Source organism: Protomyctophum bolini (assembly GCF_963924005.1).
Source record: "Protomyctophum bolini genome assembly, chromosome: 4".
NCBI lineage: Eukaryota > Metazoa > Chordata > Actinopteri > Myctophiformes > Myctophidae > Protomyctophum > Protomyctophum bolini.
Window position 1 is genome coordinate 36,465,129 of NC_137865.1, and position 25,288 is coordinate 36,490,416.

The window sequence follows — 25,288 nt, forward strand, 5'->3', positions numbered from 1 at the left end:
CTTTTTTGGGGGAGAAAAAAGGCTGCTAATTGTTCCAATATGACTGCAAAAGATTGCTGCTATTTATTTAAAAAAGCTTTATGCCCTGTAACATATATGTAATGACGCAATGTGACATAACTCTGTTACAATGCTATATGAACTGTATATACTTTCCCCAACTGTTTTTATTATATTTTGACATTGTAAACATATGTTTTCTCATGCCAATTGAATTTAATTGAATTTAATTGAATTTAATTGAATTTAATTGAATTTAATTGAATTTAATTGAATTTAATTGATATAACAATGAGAGAGAGTCCAGTGCCCTGTGGTAGCCGTGTGGTAAATGACACAAGAAGATATGAAAGGACAAACATTTTCTATATGCACATCAAATATGAGAACTGAACTGGTCTCAACTGTGTGCATTTCCACGCTTTGTGGAGGCACATAAATGACTGAACGTTTGCTTCTATATTCTTCCTCTGAAGAATTAATTGAGCTAAAGGTCATGCACATATATTTTACTGAGTTTCTGCCAAGAGTCAAGAGACACATGACTACAGACATCAAAGCTATCCAGTGTCCATTGATAGAGAGTGTACTTAAAATGGACACAGGCCTCACATTGGATTATAAAATGGAATTAACATGAAGCACATTTTCCCTGTCCAGGCTTTGGTGAGCTGTCTGGAGCTGTTGGAAAATGAGAATGTGGAGACAAGAGTGTGTGGATGCAAGGCCCTGGCTTGTCTTAAGGTACAAATACCTCATATTGCAACACTCATGTGTGTCAGTTACCAGTGTCTTGATATGTGTGTACTGGAATAGCGTGAATCTAGTTTGCGTCCGAGCATAGGCATGGCAGAGACATGGTAACGCCCGCCTGCCTGTGATTGGATAGTCTGATGCGAGGTTACTCCGTGGTGGGAAATATTAATTGATTGAACATGCACGCCGTAATATGATTTGATTTGGGTGTGTTCTAAAATAAAGTGTTTGTGTTGATTATTGTGTAATTTGTTTGTATGTGTAAACTTGAAACATTATTGTACTATAATAAAAAGGTCTATTTTCCCTTCATCTTTATCCTTTTTATTGTATTAAGTTTACTATAATTAGATTAATACATGATAATCAACACTAACACTTTATTTAGAACACACCCAAATCAAATCATAGTACAACGTACGTGTTCAATCAATTATTCAATCAAAGCAAACGGCATAAACAATATTAGTTTGCCTCTTCTACAAAAAAAACAAACGAGATTCACGCACTGGAACAGTGGGGGCACATTTGTGTGTGTGTAAACTGACTGGCTGTCTTAGAATCAGGTTTACAAGGTAAAAAATACACTAGCACAGGTCGTTGGAAGTACTGCGTTGTTTCCCAACCATTAACTTGAGAGAGAGGGTGTGGCACCAGTGAACCGATGCAAATTAACATCTTTGAGTAACTTACTCAAAGATGTTAATTTGCATCGGTTTCAATGAGACTGTGAGAATGAACATTATTCCATGATGAATTTAATCACTCAATTTTGAGTGTGTTAGAACTTAACACACTGCCAAGAGAAATACTGAGCGGAACATGTTATTGGGACATTAATTTTGCAGGTCTGTCTGACAAAGCAAGTTGTATACTGCAGACAACTTACTTTTTTCCCCCAACCAAGGTCCATGTTTTATTTTTAGTTTTATTAGAGAAAGTAAAAGATGTGTGTGGTTTTTTTGGACAAGTGGCTAAATATGTATTATTTAATTTTTAACTAAATTGTACACTGATTGGATGTGAAGGGGGAGGTGACAAACTGACGATTGAGCCTATTGCACACAGTATGGCAGCCTTAGTACCTTACAATGTCTAATAACCTAAAACATGAACCTTGGTTGAAAAACAAAAGAACAAAGTTGTCCTTTAACCCATTTAGGACAGGAACCCCTTTTGGTGTTTTAAGTCATTATGTTATACTTCAGCTATTGAAAAATAGCAGATCTACATAGCGCTACGAGCTTGTAGATATGCTAGTATTTTTTTAAATAGTGAAAATGTAGCGCAAATCTTTGAATATATATATTCTTTCACAGTGAATGTTTTTAACTCAAATTTCACTTCTTGTAGGTCCATGGAACAACATATTTTCAGATAGGGGTCGGCGGCCAATTACATATAGTTTTTGGGGTCCTTGACATGAAATAGTTGTTTGAGAACCACTTCAGAAAACTGTCATGATTTAGAAGTAATTTTGTAGAATCTGGTCTCAGTCCTAATGAGTTAAATGCAGCAATAACCCATGGCTTGTTATTATGGGACCTTCCCCACAGTAACTACCTGTGTCTGTACTTTGTTCCAGGCCAAGGAAAGCATTGACCAGCTGGTGTATCTGTGTAGAACAGACAAGGAGGAGGTCCGGGATGCAGCCAAACAAGCTCTGTTAGTGTTGGGTAAGAATCATAATAATATTAGGTCTGATGTGCACAATAAATACTCTAAACATTCTGTTAAAAGTGTATATAGTTTTACAACTTTCACAGTATCGTAAGCTTATCCAAAAATAATAATAATAATGTTGATCCTACTATGATCAATTGTTACAATATATTTTCTTTCATTCATTTGTTTATCAAATCACTCATTAAATGAATGGTTTTCCATGCGGTGGCAAAACGTGCCCTTTGAAATCATTGATTTGATTATTCATTCCTTCATTTATTCCCCATAAAGAATGTCAGTAGTTGACTGACATGAAATCCCCCATACATTTGCCAGACATACAACACATGAATCATGTGATGTGAAACAAATGAGAATTCATTTTTCCCATTAATTTATTAATTTGTTCGTTTGTTTGTTCGTGCGTTCGTTCATTCATTCATTCATTCGTTCGTTCGTTCGTTCGTTCGTTCGTTCGTTCGTTCGTTCGTTCGTTCGTTCGTTCGTTCGTTCGTTCGTTCGTTCGTTCGTTCGTTCGTTCGTTCGTTCGTTCATTCATTCATTCATTCATTCATTCATTCATTCATTCATTCATTCATTCATTCATTTGTTAATTCATGCTGAATAGGTGAAGAGGGGAAGATGGCCCACAGACACGTAGAAACCTCTCAGGATGGACTACCAAGACTCTTTGCTCCTGGAAGCATGGCCAGCACAGCCTTCTAATATAACACACACACACACACACACACGCACGCACGCACACTACAAAGTTTCTAAAGTTTATATTGTGGTATGCCATGATATACTCCTTGAATCTGCCATTACACACTTGCAGCACATAATTGTAACATATTTGTAACATACAGAAACACAAGTTGTATGTTTTACACTGTTAAAGAGGGTGCAATAATATTTTCCCAGGGGGCAAAGAGGAGATACTGTAGGAGAGACGTCGACTGTGATACTCTGATTAACACTGGGCATATTTCAGTCAAGCACACACACACACGCTTGTGTATATAAAACATGTGGTAACTACTGCATTATGTCGATGCCAGGAAGGTTTCTGAATTTTAATGCCTTATCTGGAAAGATGGAGGGCGGAACTGACGAATGGATCAGAGATGGGAGGGATAAGTGAACGGAGAGGAAAGGGAAAGGGTTCTCACATCCCTCAAAAAAATATTTTTAAGGAACTAGGGCTTTTCTATGGGTGTGACTGTGAAATGTACTTTTGATCGCTGCATGCATTCACGTTAAATAGGATTTATAAGTAGTAGAGACAACTCATTTTGGCCAAGGTTACACTGTCACTGCTTCATATACCTTTAAAAAAGGTAGTGGCACCCTCCTTGACTTCACCATAGGTGATGTTCTAAAGATATTCTAAAGACCTGTTGCCATGGAGTCTCAGTTTATTTAGCAACAATCACAACAAGTAGAGTTGAGAGGACTGGGATTTGATCTCGGTTATCGGTCTTCACTGATAACCAGTCTGCTTCATGACCAGTCTGCACCCATGTCGGAAAGCATTCACCGTAATGTGTGGAAGGAATAGCAGCACAATGCACCTGGATAGTTCCGTTGTAAAGTTGGTACTGTAGTTGAGAGGTAATGTTTAAGGATGTTAATAGGAGTTAAATGTTCTTCTTTCTGTGCATACCGGCTTACTTGTGTCATCCAATAGGAGTTTTAATTCCTTTATTCCGTTTATACAATTACATGCTGGTGTCTGATAAGGTCCCAATTCTTTGGGATAATGGTCTCTAGTTCTATTTATACTGACGAGTGGCTGCCATTTTGTGACAAATACTGGCTCCTAGTGGGCTAGTACTGACTAGCAGGCCAGTGAGTTTCGGTCACACAGAACAGGACTGGGAAGTGAATGCATGCAACCATTTATTCCTTTCTACGGTGAAGCCCTTGCACCCATTTAAAGTGGGACAATATTAAATTGAAAAATAGTGCAACCATTTATTCCTTTCTACGATCGTCGATCAAGCCCTTGCTCCCATTTCAAGTGGGACAATATTAAATAGTTATGTCACAATTTAATTCTTCCTTTATAGTTACCGGTAATAGTGATAAAATAAACTTAAAAACTATCCTGGAGTTCCCCTTTACTCCTCTTCACGTACTCCCTCCCTCCTGCCTCTGTCTCTATGAATCTACAATGGAGCAATAACCAACAGGGTGTTTCAAATAAGCAAAATGACAGTCAGACATTTTCAAATTTGATTTAATTATGGCAGATTGTTGATGGATGATGTGTATATGGCGTCCTATTGCATAGGAAACAGTATTCAGTTTGAATTGCTCTGCAACATCACACAATTGCAGATAGTCAAAAGCAGTATTAAGATAGTGAGCTTATATTACTCGGATTGCCTTGCACTCAATGTCAAAGCAAAAGACCAACATCCTTGGCTGATACTTCTTGATGTCAGCTAAAAGGCCAGTCAGCTAAAAGCCTTAAACTCATTAACCTACTACTTGTGCTTTTGACTACGATGGTTTTTTAAAGCGATCCGATTGTTATTCCTGCCTGATGTCCCATTGGCTTGTCTGCGAAAACGTTTCAAGCAATTCAGTGCCATTGTTCTGTACTATAATGACATAGCCACTTTCTTTATGGAAATATACATATATTATTTCTATACTCCACTGGATTTGTACATGTTATGTAATTGTAATGTATTGTATACATTCTGTTTGCATTTTTACAGCAATCTTAATATGTAAATTTATCATTTATTTTATATGATTATGGCTATGATGCCTCTTTTTATTATTATTACACATGACATAAACCATTTGTATCAAGTTTGTCAACCAATCAGTTTTGCTCATTCAGATTTTGGCTGACAATTGATGAAGACACCACTTTCTGTGACACTGTACCACTGATATGATGACATAAGAATTTTGATAATACTGTGGGGGTATTTGAACAGTTTAACATTTGTATGGTTACAGACACCTGTGGAAGGGGTTGCCTTTGTGGAGTAGATAAACAGGTCTCACTGGATGAAACCATAGACAGAATTTGGCCGGATTGTTGTAGTGTTCAGGCCTGAGCTAATTTACTTTTAAAATATTATAACGAGGCATTTAGCTATAGTTTGGGTATGAGCACACTGGGGTTATTTTTCCAATAATAAAATGCTCAAACCTCAAAGGATTGAGCCGAGAGTGAATTAAACGCAGTCACACAGTGAGTGCCATCCCTAAAGAAAAGCCAATGCACGATAACAAATGACTTTAGCAAATAACTGAGCCTGTGACACAACACAAGGCTGTGGAGCTGATGTGGCCAAATTCTTATCAGTCTCTGTGGGGAGGTCAATAATGCTTACTTTCACAAACACAATATGACATACATACATTTTATGGCAATTCTGACAAGAATTCAAAAAATAAATACCCTTGCTGCTCAAGTAATATTGCCCATTTAATATATTGCCTTAAAATGTTTCCTGTGAGTCAGTACCATAAGATCATCTGTTTCCTTGTCAATAGGAACAGACGACATTTTTAATGCAAATGCATTTAATCATCCAGTCATCTAGTAAGATGATCTTAGCAGTACAAAGATGCTTCTGGAAGCCCTGGCTTGTAACCATTGTACCCTGTATTCATGCATACACAGCAAAATCCTCAATCAACTCTTAAGAGTGTAAACATTTACCTGGAATTGTACATTTCTACAGCAAAGTGATTTTGCTGTGTAATAGGCACCATAGAAGCCCCATGTTTTATAGCAAGCATTAGTGAATTAAATTCTGCTCTTTATTAGCTGTTGAGATGGACACTGGACCACATCTCAATTAAAAAGGTTTAATCACTCTTAGTTTGAAGAATCTGTTATACAATAATCCTGCCCAACTGTATTTATTTAACCACTTAGACCCCATTATGCTTAGTTGAAAGAAGTCTCCCAAGCATCCTCTAGTATTTCCCTCTAGTCTACACCACACTAAAAGCTCACAATGTGTCTCGTGGATCGGCTATTTTTGCTGAATGTTCGCCCCAAATTAGGGATGGTAGGTTTCAAGAAAATGGGGAACTTATAGAATGGATAGAATGCTATGTGCCCATGTGAGCAGTATTCACCGCTGGACAGCAGCAATCTAGGACTGGGTCAATGAAGCTTCTCGCAGTATGAAAGTGCCTCGGATGTCTGACAGTGAAAGAGATGCTATGGAACATAGAGAGATGATGAGAGATACTTTATTTAAGAATGGAGAGAAAGTGAAACAGTGCAAAGTATATTTTTTGTTCAAAGTTGATAGAATTGTGCAGCATTGGAATCAAAACATTTTATTTCTTGACTTTGTTCTTTTCTAATTAAATAAATATATTGCCTGGCAGTTGTCATGCCCGGTGTTGTGTACAAATTATGTACAATGTATACAAAATTAAAACACTTTTGAAAGATTGTGGTTACTGGGTATTTTTTGTTTTTAATGAATTGCAAGGAAACACTGCATGGTTGGTGGTAAAAAAATAAAAAAGGAATGGTCACTCAGGTGGTACAGGGGTAAAGTAACTGTCCACCACAGTGTTATACGAATACACTTAATTGGCCTGTGTTGGTTTAGGGAGGGTGATATGTTTCTGAACATAGCCTACTCATTATGGTGGATGCCTGTCAGTGGGGGGTGCGGAACGGGGAGGAAAGTAAAGGGAGAAATAAAGGATGCATACATACAACAAATGTTCCTTTATTTACTGTATAAATGCCCCCCTATGATACAAGTAACCGTAGTAGCCTATTATTCTCTGTAGACAAAATTGTAAGTTTTAGATATCTGAAACAAATAGATATTGTATTTGAAAATACATGTCTGGCGACTGGAGTTAAATAGAAATCTTCAAGAAGCCTTCACTTTAACCCAATAAAAAACGAAGACCTGGAGAATAAAACCTCTCCACTGCTGTTTGTTTTTAATAGTTGTATCTGTATTGGTAGTGCTAAGTTTGTTTTTTAATCAAGAAGCCTTTTGACTGAATTAATCTGTTGTGTCAAATAGCTGTATAATAAAAACCTCCACTGCTGTAGTGGCAGGGTAGGGCTACCCCGTTCGTTCTCGCATACATGTGTCACTGATTTCCAATATAAAATCCCATGTGGTCATCATCAAGGCCCTTTGAGGTAGACAATAAAAAAGTACAATATCACAATAGCATAACATATCACGTGATATTGGCATTTCTTCTCTCTGTATGACATCCGTCTTCTAATGTTTTAGATCAGCATGTTCAATGTGATGTAGTTTTTATATCATATGAATGTATATATATATAAACATGCCTGGAGAATACCACTTCTCAAGCCCCTGGGTTTTTTTTAGGCTTTCTCCGTCACATTTTTATTGACCTTGTGCATCATTTTTTAAATATTGTTGTATATGAAACAACAAACAAACAAACAAACCTAAAAAATAAAACAGAGAAGTGTCCTCAGCTCAGTCACACACACACAGCTGATAGCCCTAAACGTTGTGATGAATGGCTCTCCAACGGGGCGCCCCTCCTGGCCAATCAGGGTGCGGGCCGCACAGGATTCGACACCACCCCCCAGCGGCCGCACAGGCGCACTGATGAGCAGCCAATCCAACTGCCATTTTGTGTGGCAGAGATACTGGAGAGCCCTCTCTCTACTACTGTGTGCAAAAAGCGGGAGAGGGATTAAAAGAAGAGCCGGAGGAGAACAAGAAGGCAGCGCATTTCTTTATCCTACTTCCCCAGCGAGGACTCCGCTTGGCCGGGTCGAGCAGCAGAACGGGCCCGGAGAACGCAGAGCAAGAGCAGGTAAAGTAGCACTACTTTTCCCCAGGCTTCTTGATGGGAGTTTGCAGGATCTTTAATCGGCCTCTAGGTGTCACGATGGGGCTCCGCGGGTCCGGCTGGCTGGGGCGGTTTGTCTCCCTCTATCGTGTTATTGAAAAAAGCCGTCAAAATACGGTTTATAACGGCCCAACTTATCTCCTAATGTGAGAAAGCGCGCCGCGAGGCTGGATCGACGCCGATATCGTCGATTATGAGTTGGGATGTACTTCGACGGTTTTGCCGTGGTTGTTTTTTAAGGCCGTAAGGCGTCCATTTTCTAACCTCTTCTTTGTTTCCTGACTGGCTTTTTTTAACTGCGAGTTGAGATGGAAACTGGCGGGCGAGTGTTAGCACTAGCCCGGCTAATATATTAGCATTTCGGGATGCAAAAAAGTGCAATAAATACTATTCCATCCATGTCCACCCAAACGTGAAAATCACAATCTAAAAACTCTAGACCACTCTAGACCCCACGTGGAACTCCATAACACGATCAGACATATTTTAAGACATTTTCTGACGATTTATTTTCATAAACAAACAAGTGTTAGCATTAGCATTTAGCCAGCTTGTTTGAGCTCCCTCCAACCCCCAGGCCAGACCCTCCCTAAGCGCGCCTCTTACGGGTTGTTAACTTAAACACAAACACGATAAAGCCTCCAGAATGGCTTGTTTTTTTGTTTGGTTAGTATAACCACACCAGAGACAACTGAAAACCCACTACAGTCCAGTATTATTGTACTTTTAGGGTGTTGTTAGTTAGCTCGCTAGGCTAGCGCGTTAGCTTATTGCGCACACGGAAAGAGGAAAATCAGGCCACCGCGGAAAAGAGGATGACGAGGCGTTGTTTCGGCGCAAAGAAGTGACCCCCGGTAATGTGCATCATCCAGCTCCAAAAAAACAACCAGCCTCCAGACAGACACCGGCCGCCCGGGCTTCCATTCCCCCCGAACACAACACCCATTTCCCCCTAGCCCTCTCCTCTCCGTCGTCTCGCCAGCCATAGTTGTTGGGAGTTTTTGGTTGTTGTTGCACCGTTTGCCCGCTTGTCTCCTGTTCCAAAGCCCACATAGAAAGCACAACCAGACACAGAAAGATATATACCAGCAGAGAGCTCCCTCTACGACTCGGCTCGGAGAGGTACAAAAATACCGCTATAACATGCAGTACACGATCTGCGACGTTAGGCACCGAAATGTGCAGGGCAACTTGTGTTGAAATTCCCCTTTTTTAGATTGTATGTGAACTGTAGAAGGTGGACTTTTTAGGCCTACCTAATTATTTGCGTCTGCAACCCAACCACCACACCCCCATTGTTAAATAATGTTTGTTTTGTGTATTTTACTCGCAGGCTGATTTTGGGGGTCCAGAGTTGGAAAATCAAATTATTCTGTGTTCACTTTGCTTTTTAGAACCTAGCCCAGTAGAGCATATTAACAATACGATACCTACATTTTATGAAGTAGAAAATGAAAGATTTAGTAGAAAATGAAAGATTTAGTGAAAAATGTGTTTATTCAACAGAGCTTCTCCAAAAGCAAGGCCACTTTGAATTCAAAGGAATTCACTTTGAATTATTGTGGATAATGTTCCATTTAGCATCGTGACTCAACGTATTCCACCTCCTCTCTTTCGCAGGTGGCCAGGCAGCAGGGAGAGTCGGGTAGCATACAGACAGTACCGAGGGTCAGCTGAGCTCAGGTGTCCGAGCAAGTGAGTTAAAGTCGTCGTCAGTGACGTATGCAAATATGTTGGCATGCCGTGTAAAAGATAACATCACCGTGGGCATGTGTGATCAGTGACTACATTTCTTAACAACACCTCGCCATCTGTCCAGTGTTTTAACTTGTGACCTGGCTGTACCTCCTCCCTCCTGCAGGTTGACAAAGAGTCTGTCAAGCCCAATTTTTCTATCACTTGTGTCCAGTGATGGACAGAGTCATGAAAGGGAGAATTTATTTAATGTATCAGGTAACCCATAACAAGCTTACACTGCACGGTACCAGCTCAAATTGACTACTTGCTTAACTTTAAGGGGAGGTGGGGGGGGGGCGTTCCACTGCAGATTGGACTCTTTCAATTTAGTTGGTTGCTGGAGCAACATCCAACTTATGTAGGAGAGTGGTAAATGATGCTAAACAAGCTAATTTGGCCTGGAAATGGTATCTATTTTACCTGTAGGCCCTACAGTCTAACAATAGCAAAGACGGTTTCAGATAACATTTTAGGTAGAATTGGCCATGCAGTTGCTCAATATTGATTACATTTGCATATATAATGGCTAGTTTAATCAGTGTTTTAAACGGTATTCAGGAGCTGCCATTTGTCATCGCTATTCTGCAGTGTTTACACGTCACTTTTTGGTATCACTCGGCTTGCTTGGAATCTCGACCGAGGTACTACTACTAAAGAAAGTACCAAGTGCCTTTGCCTAATGGAGAACCAAGAGTGGAGTTGAGCTGGTACTATGTAGTGGAAAAGCACCATAGAGTACTACTTCTTCTAATGGATTTCCGGCAGTCGCCGTTGCGTATTAATGCCCTCCAGTTCAGGATGCTGTTCAGCTCATTGGAGTGCTATATTATCCTCTGATAGAAGTCTGTGTTGCAGACGAAACCCAAAATCTTCCTCTGAAGAAGACTGAGTAATATTTTTTTAAATGGTCGTCTCCATAGGTATCTCTAGTGTATGATTTCCTTATACCTCAGAGATTTATATAGTCCTTTTCTAGCAGTAAAAGAGACAAAACAAACATTATTTAACAATGGGGTGTGGTGGTTGGGTTGCATGTGTTTGTGACACTTGTGTGCATGATCGGTGACAATAAAACATTTCTTTTCACAACAGAGGTTTTAAGTATCCCTGTGCCATATAGAGCAACGTTGGATCCCTGGGCTTTGCCATATAGTGCATTGGTTCTCAACATGTGGGTCGGGACCGACGTGATTTTGGGGGGTCCTCAGATGACAGTGAAGTGACCATTTAAGGACTTTTAAGACAGTTTTAATACCAAAGAAAATACAAAATAAACTATACTATAAAAACTGAAACATTGGCCAAATTGTCAAATATAAGAGGGGGAAAAAAGTTAAAATAGCCGATCTACAGCCTCGCATAGCAAAGCTTTGTGAGCTTGTAGATCTGCTATTTTCACTATTTATCAAACTAAATGTAATGCCTCAACTCCGAGTCCAGGTGCTTCTCGTGGTGGGTGGTCCCCAGTTCAAATGTGATTCTTTTTTTTGGGGGGGGGGGGGGTCCTGGCCTGAAAAGGTTGAGAGCCACTGATATTAGTCCAGTGTCCTGACGCTATCTGTGCTTCCAGGTCCGACCCAACATGGACGGGGTGCCGACAGAGGGTGTAGGCATGGAGGAGGAGGACACCGCTAAAGACTTCCCCTCAATCCAGACGGTCCACAGCCAGGACGCCATGGTAGCAGACCTCCTGCAACAGGCTGCAGAGGCTGGGGGCGTGGTGGAGGGACAGGGTGGGATCGTCCTCGAACAAGGTACATAGACTTTTAAAAGGTTTCATGACATTCGTTTTCATTTTTTTTAATGTCACGATCCTTTTAACACATTTCGAGCCATGCACGTTCATGTATGTTTTTATAAAACTCATAAAAAATATTTTTTTTAAAGAAATTGAGAGTGGGGAACATAGAGTACAAGCTCTCACTATGAGCTTGTAGATGACAATTTCGCAGGAAAATCCTTCACAATGCCTAATGATTCTATATCTATGAAACATTCTACCCTGCGTTATGTTCAATATTGCAGAGGTTCCCAAAGTGGTGTCTGGGGACCCCCAGGGGTCCTTGATGGAGTTCCAGGGGGTCCCCAGCTAAATGATAGTTTGGAACCAAAGTGAACCCTTATGGGTCTGTAACTCTGAGTCTGTAGACTAACGTGTGTGTGTGTGTGTGTGTGTGTGTGCAGAGAGCATGGACGCGGCCCAGCAGCAGCTGATGGAGGCTGGGGTGGGGGTTAGCGTGGATGCTGGCGGGGTAGAGATGTTGGTCATGGACTCGCTGGATCCTGCACTGCTGCAGATGAAAACTGAGGTAAAGCCATTTTGTTTACTTTTTACCTAAGGACTGCCACGACGTTGTCCCATTAGGAATATATACGTCTTGTCCATGTCGGAGAAGAAGTGAACTATCGTGTTTAATAGAAATTGTCCCTTTCTTTGACTATAGGTGATGGAAGCGGCAGTGGGTCAGGGCGCCGCCCATCAGGCAACTGTAACAACGGTGGACCAAACTCAGATCATTACACTGCAGGTGAGGGTCGAATGCCAGTTTTCTAAAACCTAAATCACACCAAAGACTATATTTTATTAATAAAAATGTGTGATTTCAGTGTGATGGAAGGAAAGTGTTTTGTGTCCCCAGGTAGTGAACATGGAGGAGCAGGCTGCTCTGGGCCTGGGTGAGCTGCAGCTGGTCCAGGTGCCCGTGTCTGCCTCCACGGTGGAGGCGCTACAGCAAGGGACCTATGTAGATGCAACCGCCATGCCCAAGGACGGAGACCCTGTCATCTGTCACACGCTGCCACTTCCCGAAGGATTTCAAGTAAATTAACTGTTTAAAAAAAAAGTAACCAGTAAAACACACATTGAGACAAAGTCTCTTTTTCAAGTGGGAACTGGCCAAGAGGAAGAATATATTGACACATATTTGCTAAACAAACAATAGGACATCCACGATACATGTAAAATACAAGTGATACACTTAAAGCGACACAAAATATACAACCTCCTGTATAAACATGTAGAACTATAAAGAGCCTAGGTAAATACCCAAGCAAGTGCAAAAGTTGGTGAGTACAGAGTACATCTACGGTGATCCTTTTGAAACTTCTCAAGGGAATTAGCGAGGCCAACACAAAGTTTAGGCTCTTCCTAACCAATTCAAATTTGGAGGCAATAAATGGATGAATTCATTCCTCATCTCACACAAACACGTTTCTATAGGCTAACAACACAACAATGTGTCCCTGTAGGTAGTCAAGGTAGGAGCTAATGGAGAGGTACAATGTGTCCCTGTAGGTAGTCAAGGTAGGAGCTAATGGAGAGGTACAATGTGTCCCTGTAGGTAGTCAAGGTAGGAGCTAACGGAGAGGTAGAGACGGTGGAACAGGAGGAGGGAGCAGAGCCCCAGGGCGAGATGGGAGAGTTGTTGGAGGAGACTCATCCCCTGGAGGCGGACGATGAAACCCTTCAGGCCCAGAACGAGGATCCAACCTGGGCTAAAGACCCAGACTACCAGCCCCCGTCAGTTATAGCTATCAAAAAGAAACAAAAGGTGAGAATATCCGTCAGTCAGTCGAGCTTGCTTTCTTTCCGTGCCATCCCCTGGCTTGGTCTCATCAGTTGTGCTTTTTGCACAGGGTCCAAAGAATCGGCTGCGCTACGCTGAGGGTGACAAGGACATGGATGTCAGCGTCTATGACTTTGAAGAGGAGCAGCAAGAGGGCCTTCTGTCTGAGGTCAATGCCGAGAAGGTGGTGGGTAACATGAAACCACCCAAACCCACCAAGATTAAGAAGAAAGGTGAGAGAGAGGGGCTGGTTTGTGTACCCATTCATCACCCATACGTGTAAAATGTGGAGTTTCACTACTAGTATTGACTCTGCTCTAGTGGTGCTTTTGACAGAAATATTTTAATTTGTTTTTGTCAGTCTTTTGAATAAAATTTCATTTTCATGTATTCATATGAAAAGTTTACTAAAGACTATTTTGGCAGGTTGTGTATAGGTCATCATAGTATAGCGTAGTTTTTTTTGTCAGTGAAAAAAGTTAGTAGATTTTTCGTTTACAAAAGAAACACTGCGGTCTACTCCATTTCTGTAGTTTTGCCTGCATCATGAGACTTGAGTTTCATAATTGCCGTTGTGCACAACCATGCATGTTTTATAGATATCGTGTTGTGTGCATGTCATCCGTTCAGGTGTGAAGAAGACATTCCAGTGTGAGCTGTGCAGCTACACCTGTCCTCGGCGCTCCAACCTGGACCGGCACATGAAGAGCCACACCGACGAGAGGCCGCATAAATGTCACCTGTGTGGAAGGGCCTTCAGAACGGTCACGCTGCTCCGAAACCACCTCAACACACACACTGGTATGGCTTTTATCCACCATGTTCACATGCTGCTCCGAAACCACCTCAACACACACACACACACACTGGTATGGCTTATCCACCCTGGTATGGCTTATGTACACACAGTGGCAAGTTTGCTATTGCATCACATTTGGTTTGGGTTTTTAAAACAATTGTAACCGTTTTGTATAATAAGAGCCCATTTTAGTGACTATACACACACGTATCAGTGCACATGTTGGTCACGTGAAACTTAAACGGAACCCCAAAAATGTCTTCTCTTTCAATTACACACTGCATGAAGACTTGAGTTCATAGAGATTTCTTACTTTTTGTCACATTCCTGAACCAATAATGTGATGACCGGCAGAGTGGCTCAATTCAATGGAGACCCTTTGACTCTCCACCTCCTCCGACTGTGTATGTAAATTATATTTTTCATCCTTGTAGGAACTCGACCCCACAAGTGTACGGACTGTGACATGGCCTTTGTCACCAGTGGAGAGCTGGTTCGCCACCGTCGCTACAAACACACGCACGAGAAACCCTTCAAGTGCTCGATGTGTGACTACGCCAGTGTGGAGGTAAGAAGTGGTCTCGTCTTGTATTCCTGATGATATTGGTATACCTGTAGCCATAGTGCAGTGGTTTTCAACCCTTTCATCAAGGCCTATTATTTATTCAGCATTTTAGCCAAGGACCACCATTTGATGAGATTTAGTCAGACCCAGAACTTTGAATATTTTGTTGATCAGAATAACATTATTGCTACATTCTCTAATTGTGTAGACTATAAGGGTCCATTTGGTTACCTCAACTCAACATCATTCAGCTGGGGACAACCTGGAACCCTCTCAAGGTTGAAAACCACTGCTTATAAGATCAGCATCAGCAGCCCAGTGATATTATCATCTGAAATATACCTGTAGCCATAGTGTGAGTGATATTTTAAATGGTTCTGCTGGTGGCGTGCCCGGCTAATGCACACCTGTCATCTTGTCCAGGTGAGTAAGCTGAAGCGTCACATCCGCTCCCACACGGGAGAGCGTCCGTTCCAGTGCAGTCTGTGTAGCTACGCCAGCCGAGACACCTACAAGCTGAAGAGACACATGAGGACACACTCGGGTAACATGGCCCTTTCTTTTGCTTTGCTAATAGAGCACAGAAGTCTGACATCAATATCGGCAGAGGGCGCTAAGTCCACGGGTTCATGTACTTTTATTTGCATTGTAATCCCCATAGGGAGATCTTAGGGAGAACTGTGATTGAAAAATAATCAAATCGTCCAGTCCATTTCACTCATATGGATATGAAGAATCAACTGACTGAGAAAACGCTAATGTTACTGCTGCTAAATTGGTTACATTTTCGCTAGAAACTGATTGTATCAAATATGACTGACTGTCATAAACTATACAGAGACACCTCCCCGACAATATCGCAGATATTTCATTATCTGTAGCCTAATGGAAAAACCAGGCTACTCTTGCGTGTCTACTTACTTTTTCTACTTGTGTCCCCCAGGAGAGAAACCATACGAGTGTTACATCTGCCATGCCCGGTTCACGCAGAGTGGCACCATGAAGATGCACATCTTGCAGAAACACACAGAGAACGTCGCCAAGTTCCACTGTCCACACTGTGATACCGTCATCGCCCGGAAGAGTGACCTGGGTAAGACGGGCAGCACACACGCACGCCATTAGTTTCCCAAACATTTTAACTCAAGACCCAAAAGAGAAATGTGATGTCTCCCAAGGAGCCAAATAGTGAATCTACAAGCTCCTAACGGTCGCAAGATGCACTGGGAGCTTGTAGATCGGTTATTTTCACTACTTATTCAAACATCTGTTTTCTAATTTATGGAAATTTTTATTTTCTTATGAAATTCTTTAGAAAAAACATGTTTCTAATTCATGATGCTTTTAGTTATTAAAATAAAGTGTTTTTGAAATAATTAAAACAAAATGTAAAGTAAATTAAGGGATATTCATTTACTCGTGAGTCGTGACCCATAAAAATGGTGTAACACATTTATTGACGGAACAGATGGCCTGTTCGTACTTTACCATTAGTTTCTTTCTCTGTCTCCTGTTCTGTTTCAACCCTTTTCATATCAAGGCCCATTATTTATTCTTTGATTTGATATTCATTTGAGCCATGGACCACCATTTGATGACATTTAGCCTCTCGGACTCTAAACTAAAGAATTTGTTGTAATCATTGGATAAGATTTTGTCCACAATTCCATGCTGTATTGATGTTTGATACCATAAGAGAGATAACGGGCAAACCATCAAAATGATGACAATTCTTCTACATTCTCTAATAGTGTAAACATGTACATTAAGTAATGCAAATAACAATAGCTAGTTAATTGCATGAGAGCGTAAAACGGGTCCATTTTACACTCAAGAGTTAAAGATATATAAGGGTTACCAACTCTCCATATTAGCTGGGGACCACCTGGAACCCCCTCAAGGACCACTGGTGGTCCAAACACCACTGGTTGAAAACCACTGCTCTAGTCAACAAATGTATTGCAATCTATAATATCAATCTTTTTTGTTTTGTTCATCGCCTCTCCCTCCTGCAGGCGTCCATCTGCGTAAGCAGCACTCCTTCATCGAGACGGGCAAGAAATGCCGTTACTGTGACGCTGTGTTCCACGAGCGCTACGCCCTCATCCAGCACCAGAAGTCCCACAAGAACGAGAAGCGCTTCAAGTGTGAAATGTGTGACTACTGCTGCCGACAGGTGAGGAAGAGATGGAGGTCCCTATCCCTTATGCCATACACCCCCAGCTTTACTTAATGTGGCCCTCAGGTTAATGTCAGAATCAATTCAAATAATAGCAAAAATAGCTGATCTACAAGCTCAAAACGTGTCGCAGTGCGACGCGTTTTGAGCTTGGCTATTTTTGGCTCGGCTATTTTTAGCCACGACACTAATATGCAATGTGGCCCTCTGGGGCGAATGTGGAAATATAGACGGCCCTCTCCATCGTCAAAGTTTCCCACCCCTACTTTATGCCTAAACCTTTTTCTGCATTTTGTTTTTACTATTTAAATAAAATAATGCATCAATTAGCCCATCGACAAGCTGTGAGCTTATAGATCGACTATTTTAATATATTTTTCAAAAGGCTAAAGAACTCTCAATGAGTTGGGATAAGGTCCAAGATTATATGCAAGGGATAATATCTGGCTAGGTGGTCATAATAATAATTCACAGACGGGGAGTTTAACCACAGAGGCGAAGACTCAAGCTTTCAACCACGCCATGTAATAAGTCATAAAAGTCATTTAACATTCTTCAGTGTAGCAGTGAGTCGACCTCGACTATTCTCTTGCAAATGTTATATATATTGCATTGCTTTTTTGATGAATTGAAAAATCGAGGAGCAGGTGTTTAAATAATACCTATCTGTCTCTCTAAAGCCCTATGTTATGCCTTATCGCACAAATCTGTCATGCAAAAACAGTGATCTACAAGCTCTACGTCATATTTTTTAAGACTTTTTAAGCCTATGACCAAAATGGGGACGGATTATTATTCTGTTAAATTATTGATTTTTATTGTATTCTATCAAACTATTGAAAAGTTATTCATATCTTTGTCGCTAAGTTCTATTTTCCTGAATTCCTTCCCTGGTCCTGTTCCAGGAGCGCCACATGGTCATGCACCGGCGCACGCACACCGGCGAGAAGCCGTACGCCTGCAGCCAGTGTGAGAAGACCTTCAGACAGAAGCAGCTCCTGGACATGCACTTCAAGCGCTACCACGACCCCAACTTTGTGCCCACCGCCTTCGTCTGTCCCAAATGTAGCAAGACCTTCACTCGCAGGGTAAGATGGGCGTCATACACACAAACACACACACACACACACACACACACACACACACACACAGCAGTGGTTTGCAACCATTTTCATATCCAGGTTAATTATTTACTCTGCATTTGAGGCACTTAACACCATTTGACGTTTTTTGCCTCACAGACCCGTTGTTTGATAAGATTTGGTCCGCAATTCCATGCTGTATCGATGTGGTACAATAGGAGACAGAACAGGCTAGCGTTGACTTTTGTTAAATATTTTTTATTTATTTATTTATATATTTTATATACTACTACAGATACTGTCCAAAAATCCCGCTAATCGCTACACAGTATCTCTATAGGCATGTGTTCAAGACAGATCTGTCCGATATTTCAGATTCCATCCTCATTGGCTTTCAAAGTTTGCAGGATTGGCCCGTCTTGAACAAAAAGCCTCAAATCATGAACGGAGCGTGCAATTTACGTGAAATATTTCACAGACTTTCCTACTAGGCTGAGGAATATATCCCACCCTTTTCACATTGGCCACCACCAACAGGTGAAGTTTTGCAAAACACATTTTTGGAACAAAATGCCTCAAATCATCCAATTGCCATCCAAGGCTTAAGAAGAAATGGCACCCTTAGTGCAGGGCTCGAAATTAACTTTTTTACTTGGTAGCACTGGTGCTCCCAAATTCAGAATGAAGGAGCACCAGAAAAAAATTAGGAGCACCCACCAAAATTTTACGAGCACCAATATGTAATTGATTTTTTACATTCATTATTATTACACTTGTAGCCTACAACAGTGGTTCCCAACATTTTTCATGTCAAGCACCCTCAAATTGACACTCATTAGCCCACGGACCCCCATTTGAAAATATATGCCAGGGACCCCCATATGAGAAGATTTTTACGGCTCTAGCAGTGATTTTCAGTTATTTACATTTCAAGGACCCCCAGTTTGACCTGAATTAGGCTACCGTTCCCCATTTATATCTCTGGGACCCATAAAATCAAATGCATTCTAAATACTGTCTCTGCTATAATTTCTGAATTTGTAAATGGCTACAAAACCCTTTGTTTTATGTAGGCCTGCTTTTTGATTGAAGTAAAATAAAAAATATATATATATATATGTGTATATATACTGTATATATTTATGAGAAGTTATTTTCATAACGTCATCATAAATGTGTGTGTGTGACTCCACACATTCCATTCAATTGAGCCCTTTTGTTGTCTCTCACAGCTGAGGACCTCAGGTCCAGCTGATGTTGATCACCCAATCAGTCCACGGACTGACGGGAGGTTAGAGGAAGTAGAAGAAGCCAAGGAGATATTTCTTTAAACAATCATAACTCTGGACAGGAATGGACTAGGAACTTACTTTTTTTTTTGACATGCTCAGATCTTTATGCTCTACAAGTTTAAATCATCTCGCGGGACGGAACCGGCCCGCGACACTTTCGGTCGCGATCGTTTTGGTCGCACTACAGTAATTATATGCAGTAGCACTGGTGCGCCCAGTTATATTTTGAGATCGCACAGATTAAAATTCAGGCGCATTTGCGACCAAAATGGTCGCTATTTCGAGCCCTGCCTTAGTGCCATTATAGCGCCACCAGGAGGCCACAACCTGACCTGCCCTGGTGGAGACCTGTGCCCCGAGGGGCACTTTATCTAGTTTATTATGTCACACTGAGAAATGTCATTGTGTTCCTTCTCCTGTGCAGAACACCATGGCTCGCCACTCTGAGAACTGCAACGGAGAAATCGATGACGCCGAGAACGGAGAACCCGTCCCCAAGAAAGGGAGGAGGGGGAGGAAGAGGAAGATGCGCAACAGGAGAGACGAAGAGGACAGCGGTGAGTTTGGGTTGTTTGCGCTGTGAGATGAAGCTGGTAAACGTCAGATCGATCTCTGCTTATTTGCAGGGTCATATCTGCCGATTCCGATATTATACAGATGACCACAATGAAAACAACCCTAGGCCCTATACTACGGGTTTGGCCCAAAGCCTGTTGATAAAGTATTCAATAAATAGCCTAGATAGATACTATTTTCTCTTTTCACTAATGAATGTACACAAATTGAATGTATAAAAATGTATTTATTAAAGTAAAAAGTTTACTTAAGATTTTATTTGGCTTTTTTCTAGACTAGCGGTACTAGAAACCTTTCATTTATTTTGAACTCATTGATGAATCTTATTCAGATTTAAGTAATCTGTATTATTTTGAGACGGTATGGCATTTTTTTGGCCATTTCCGATTATGCTACCGATTTATATCGTGCAACACCCTTGGCGCCAGCCAGCGCCAAAAGTTAACCCGCCGCACCACAGGTTATAATAATTACCCTTACCCGCAGCGCGAGAAATAATATTCTTTTCTGCCTGTTTTCTCTGAAAAATACTCCCAAAGCCTTTTTGTCAAATCCGTCTGGCATTCAGATGTGAATAGTGATTTTTGGTCCCATTGTGGCCGACATATTACCGTTTCTGGCGAAAGATAAACGACATGGCCAGCTGCTAGACTACAATGTGCTTTCAGTTCGTCTCTGTGAAGCGTGTGACACAGAAGCGGGGCTCATATACAGTTGATGTGAACCAAGGTACCTAGACATGACCACTAGATGGCGGCTCTCAACTGCCTGAGTTTCTCTAGAACAGTCTGCACTGCAGCCCTTGCCAGTGATTTTGAGCACTTTTACTAATCTTTCAAGACCCACAGAATATTTTGTTCTTTGAGATATTTGGTGTTTACACAAATTCACATTGTCATAGATGTGTCTACTTTCATCTGGGAGAAAGGTGTCTCATCGATGCTCCGTTCTTCAGTTATTGCCAATTGAATATACCATATTTTCACAAAGAATTTTGTGAAAATATGGTATATTTTTAAATAAAATCTGTAATATTAGACTAAACTGGCATGGCTTCGTTTTGATCCCGTTTTTTTTCACGATAGAGCGCCCTCCATCGTAAACACTGAGAACTCCAAACGTCAATGGTGATTTGGCGTTGGATTAGAAATGGTGTGTGTATGTACGTCAATGGCAGTCAGTGAGTTGATGTGGCGTTTAGTCAAACATTTGGGCTTTCAGCTGGAACATGGCATTTCAAAAGAATTTCCAGAAAAATCATCTCTTTCTTTTATGTACATTTCCCCATCCCAGACGAGGATAACCTCGACCAGGATGATGATGAGGACGACGAAGAAGACGAGGATGTGGAGGGAGAGGAAGATGGAACTCTGCTCCCACTGGACGAGGAGGCCTTGGAGGAGACCATGGAGCTGGACCAGGCTCCCGCCATCATCCCCATGCCAGCCTCGGAGGAGCCGCCGGTCAAGAGGAAACGAGGGCGTCCCCCGAAGAACGCCCCCAAACCGGTCCCCACACCCAGCAAGTCCCCCCGGGTGGCGGCCAGGCAGGCAACAAGTAAGCATGCACAGATTAAAGTTAATTTGGATATGCTGACTTCTATGGAAGCATGTCAAGCACTGAAAATAGCAGATCTGCAAGCTCCCAATGGGGGAGGGGGGAAGCAAAGGTTATAAAGCCTCAATCTGTGAACAATATTACTAAAACATAATTTTCCATATTGTGTTAATTGTTTAGGACAGTGGTTCCCAAAGGACTCCAAAAATTTACACTTATCAGCCTGCGGACCCCCATTAGAAAATATGACATTTTCATGGCTCTAGCAGTGGGTCTCTGGAACAACATCTGGGGGCCGGCGGCCAATTGCATATATGTTTTGGGGCCCTTGACATGGAATAGTTTAAAAACCACTGATAGAAACAGGTTTATCAGAAAGGTGTTTCTGAAAAACTGTTTCTAAGGATTTAGAAGCCATTTTTATTAGAATCTAGCCGGGTCTAAATTTTTGCTCTCTGTCTCCCCCCTTCCCTCCAGCAACCACTCTCTCCACGGCAGCCATCATCCAGGTGGAAGACGAGAGCACGGGCGCCGTAGACAACATCATCGTGAAGAAGGAGGAGTCCGAGTCGGCGGCCGAGACCAGCCTGGACCACGGGGTGGAGATAACGGTGGAGGGAGTGGGGCTGGACGTAGACGGCGTGCAGACCGTTGAGGTGAACGACGAGACGGTGGCGGCGGCCGCCAACGGAGACCTCACACCCGAAATGATCCTCAGCATGATGGACCGGTGAACACCATGATGCGCACACACACACACACACACACACGCGTGCATAGATACAGGGACTGACACACACAACAGGCACATAACACACACACACACACGTCTTGATTTGTGGACATTTTTTACAAATGGCCACCTTTTTGCCTTCTTCCTATCTTATATATTCAGCTGGTCGGGAGCGACATAAAACGGTCCACACAGTGCACACAAACGGTTTGCGTACCTTCTATAAAACGTGAATACTGAGTTTGTGTGTCATACCTGCACACACAACATGCAAATATGTGTAGAAAACTCGCGCTGAGGTAGCCACAGTGTTAAGGACCAGATCTCCCACACCTCCTGTAATCCTTGCTTTGTCATCCACTGACCCTGTAAAGACCTTCACCAAGCTTATTACGAACAACTCTCTCTCTCTCTCGCTCTCTCCCCTCATCATATCTCTGTTATATATTTTTTCAGTCTTTCTTTTTTTTTTTATGAATTGTTTTTGTGTCATTTTGTTTGGGTTCCTCACTTCCACCTAAAACCACATCCTGTTCAAAGTTTCTACCCACCCTGGCTGAAGTTCACGCGCATTCTGAAAATAAATATTATATTATTATACCCCCACTATCCTCTTCACAACACAAACGTGTGCAATTTTCATAATCTAGGTTGCCACTGTTAATCATTTCAGCAGTTTTTTTATTTTATTTTGTTCATCTATAAATGCTTCTCTTGCCTATAAGCATTCGAATTTTTGTTTTTGATCAAATAGTGTATGATAATTAATTTAGTTTGCCTCTTAATACCGTTGGCTGTCATTTTTAATTATCTGTATTATTCCAAAACGAAAGCATTGCTCTCCTTCTAGGTGGTTCTGCCGGAGTTGGACGAGTTACATGTTCTAAGGTGTTAGAAGTTAACAATGATCCACGTTATTTACAGCCACATGAGGTGAGGGAGGGGTTTAGATAATAGAGCAAGCATGCTTTTCTAGTCACATTGAGGTATATTGGTGGGAGATGGCCACTGCATGGCTGTTTGAATCAATTCTCCTGTTTTTGGAGTGCCAACCTCTGCCTTTTTCTAAAGAACTTACTAGGAATCCCCTTTTTCCTCTTGTTCAAAGTTAATTGAAATCTCTTATTTGGCTTTAACTACTAGTTCTTGGTCAGCAATTAATTTTAGAAGGGCTAGTTGTTTTTGAAAGAAAGATCTAAGCATTTCTTCAACTCACACTCACAAGACTCCTCCCCCCCCCTCTTTCTATATAATTAGATTGACATGCATAGACAACTATCATATCACTAATTTGTGAGTGCAATGATTCGTCATTTTAACCATTTAAAAAGTTAACTTATTACTCTTATCAGATCTGGGCACAAATGGCTTTTAAGACTATAGATTGAATAGCATGACACAATTAAGTAACATTTGCATTCGACGTTGCCAAACCGAATCATTGGCTCTCCAGATAACCGCATAACTTCCAACATCGAACTAATGGATTTTCCCGTTTTCCTGCATCGTTTCAATTGCATCCCTGCTTCGGGTGTCTGGTGCCATTTTGCCCAAGATTGCACTTGGTTAATTGATGATCAGGCTGTGAACACGATAATTTAATTAATGATCAGGCTGTGAACGCGATAATTTTGCCTCCTTTTATTTGTCGGTCATGAAGTAATTGTCTGAAGGACTGTAGCTTGGTCAAACATCACCCACAATGTTCGCAACCACAGGTTTTCTTTGTTTCCCGTTTTTGTTTCTTTTTGCTTGTAAATATATTTTTTTTATTTCTTTGCTTGGATTTGTTTATGACATTTTAATCTTTTGTATTAGGTTAAACTTATTTTGAGACTTAATTGCTGGTTGAAGGGGTAATCGGGCTTTGATTATAACATCGCAACTGTTATCTGTGTGGCCATGTAATGGCTGTCCTAGTTCGGTTCGTATTGTTAAACTCTCGTGTCATTCTACTTTGGACTTCATTAGATGTCGTGGCTGTCATTTTTTTTCGTTACAGAAACGGGGACGGAGGGAGGGGAGAGGTTTTTGTATAAAAAAATTGTCGTTTTAAAAGAGAGAACACCTCCTTTTTTGCCGATCACCTTAAAGTTAAATTTATGCTGATACCGAATTATGTTGTTTTTCATCTCTCCTTGTCTGTATGTAATTATTACATTCGAAATAGCTTTTTATTTTTTGGTTGAGCTCTTAATACGATTGTGTAGGATGGTAGGTTTTTGTATACCTGGCTGGCTCTATGTAATTTTAACTGTAATCGAGGCGGTTTTGGTTTCCCATTGACGGTGTGACCACGATGCACAATTTGGCACCATGTTCCTCACTTAATTTAGATCCTAAGAATTGTCAACTGGACATAATTAATAATGTTGAGATGACAAACATTTTAAAAGACCCGGCTGCATAGAACTACAACGTATTGGCAACGGCGACGGAGCAGAATTATGGAGGTAATGTTGGGTGCTAACCGATAACCGCTGTGGCTGCGACCCTGTTTTTGTATCGGTGGTCCTGGCTGAGACAGAAGTTATGAGAATGTAATGCTGTACAGTTGATGAGAAGAAATAAAAACATACTGGCCTATATCTGCTGCTTTTTGTTTGTCATTTAAATATTTTAGTTTAGTATAATTGTCTCTTAGGATTGTGTGAGCTGTGCCACCAAGAAAATAAGATTGATTCTTTGTTGTGATGCACACATCGGTATCTTAAACCAATTAATCTGTAAAATAATAAATCTGATTTAGCAGATATTTAATTGTATTAAATTGAAAAACAAAAGCCTGAAAAAGCAGTTTTGTGATGAAGAAGGCTGTTCTCTGGGGAAACTTTCGAAACGGTAACATTAAAAAAGACTCAAGCTGCAGATAGTCTTTACACTCATTGTCAATGGCATTTCTAATGTTTGTTCAGTCAACACAAACAT

General features: G+C 41.2%; 2 protein-coding genes across 4 annotated transcripts in view; both read left to right on the forward strand.

Moving 5' to 3' along the window:
* ripor1 (RHO family interacting cell polarization regulator 1) overlaps positions 1–9,951 on the forward strand; it is a gene marked incomplete at its 3' end in the record, with an annotated part of 54,808 nt that extends 44,857 nt beyond the window's left edge. The window contains exons 25-27 of the mRNA XM_080762195.1: positions 2,342–2,432; positions 8,105–8,238; positions 9,895–9,951. Coding sequence (XP_080618321.1) covers positions 2,342–2,432; positions 8,105–8,238; positions 9,895–9,951 — 282 coding nt within the window. The remainder of the gene's footprint in view (positions 1–2,341; positions 2,433–8,104; positions 8,239–9,894) is intronic.
* LOC308314842 (transcriptional repressor CTCF-like) lies at positions 3,158–24,947 on the forward strand. Of its 3 annotated transcripts, none has more exons than XM_080762585.1 (17): positions 3,158–8,238; positions 9,895–9,969; positions 11,582–11,765; positions 12,196–12,320; positions 12,456–12,539; positions 12,651–12,830; positions 13,353–13,562; positions 13,648–13,810; positions 14,208–14,378; positions 14,811–14,944; positions 15,365–15,485; positions 15,885–16,034; positions 16,957–17,117; positions 18,026–18,208; positions 19,919–20,051; positions 21,364–21,627; positions 22,105–24,947. In XM_080762585.1, exons 3-17 carry the CDS (start codon positions 11,594–11,596, stop codon positions 22,359–22,361), a joined length of 2,508 nt encoding a protein of 835 aa, XP_080618711.1. In that variant the 5' UTR covers positions 3,158–8,238; positions 9,895–9,969; positions 11,582–11,593; the 3' UTR covers positions 22,362–24,947. The 3 variants fall into 3 exon arrangements, with proteins under 3 accessions (XP_080618711.1, XP_080618713.1, XP_080618712.1); XM_080762587.1 differs by having other exon boundaries at positions 13,657–13,810; XM_080762586.1 differs by lacking the exon at positions 9,895–9,969.
* Positions 24,948–25,288: the final 341 nt, after the last annotated feature.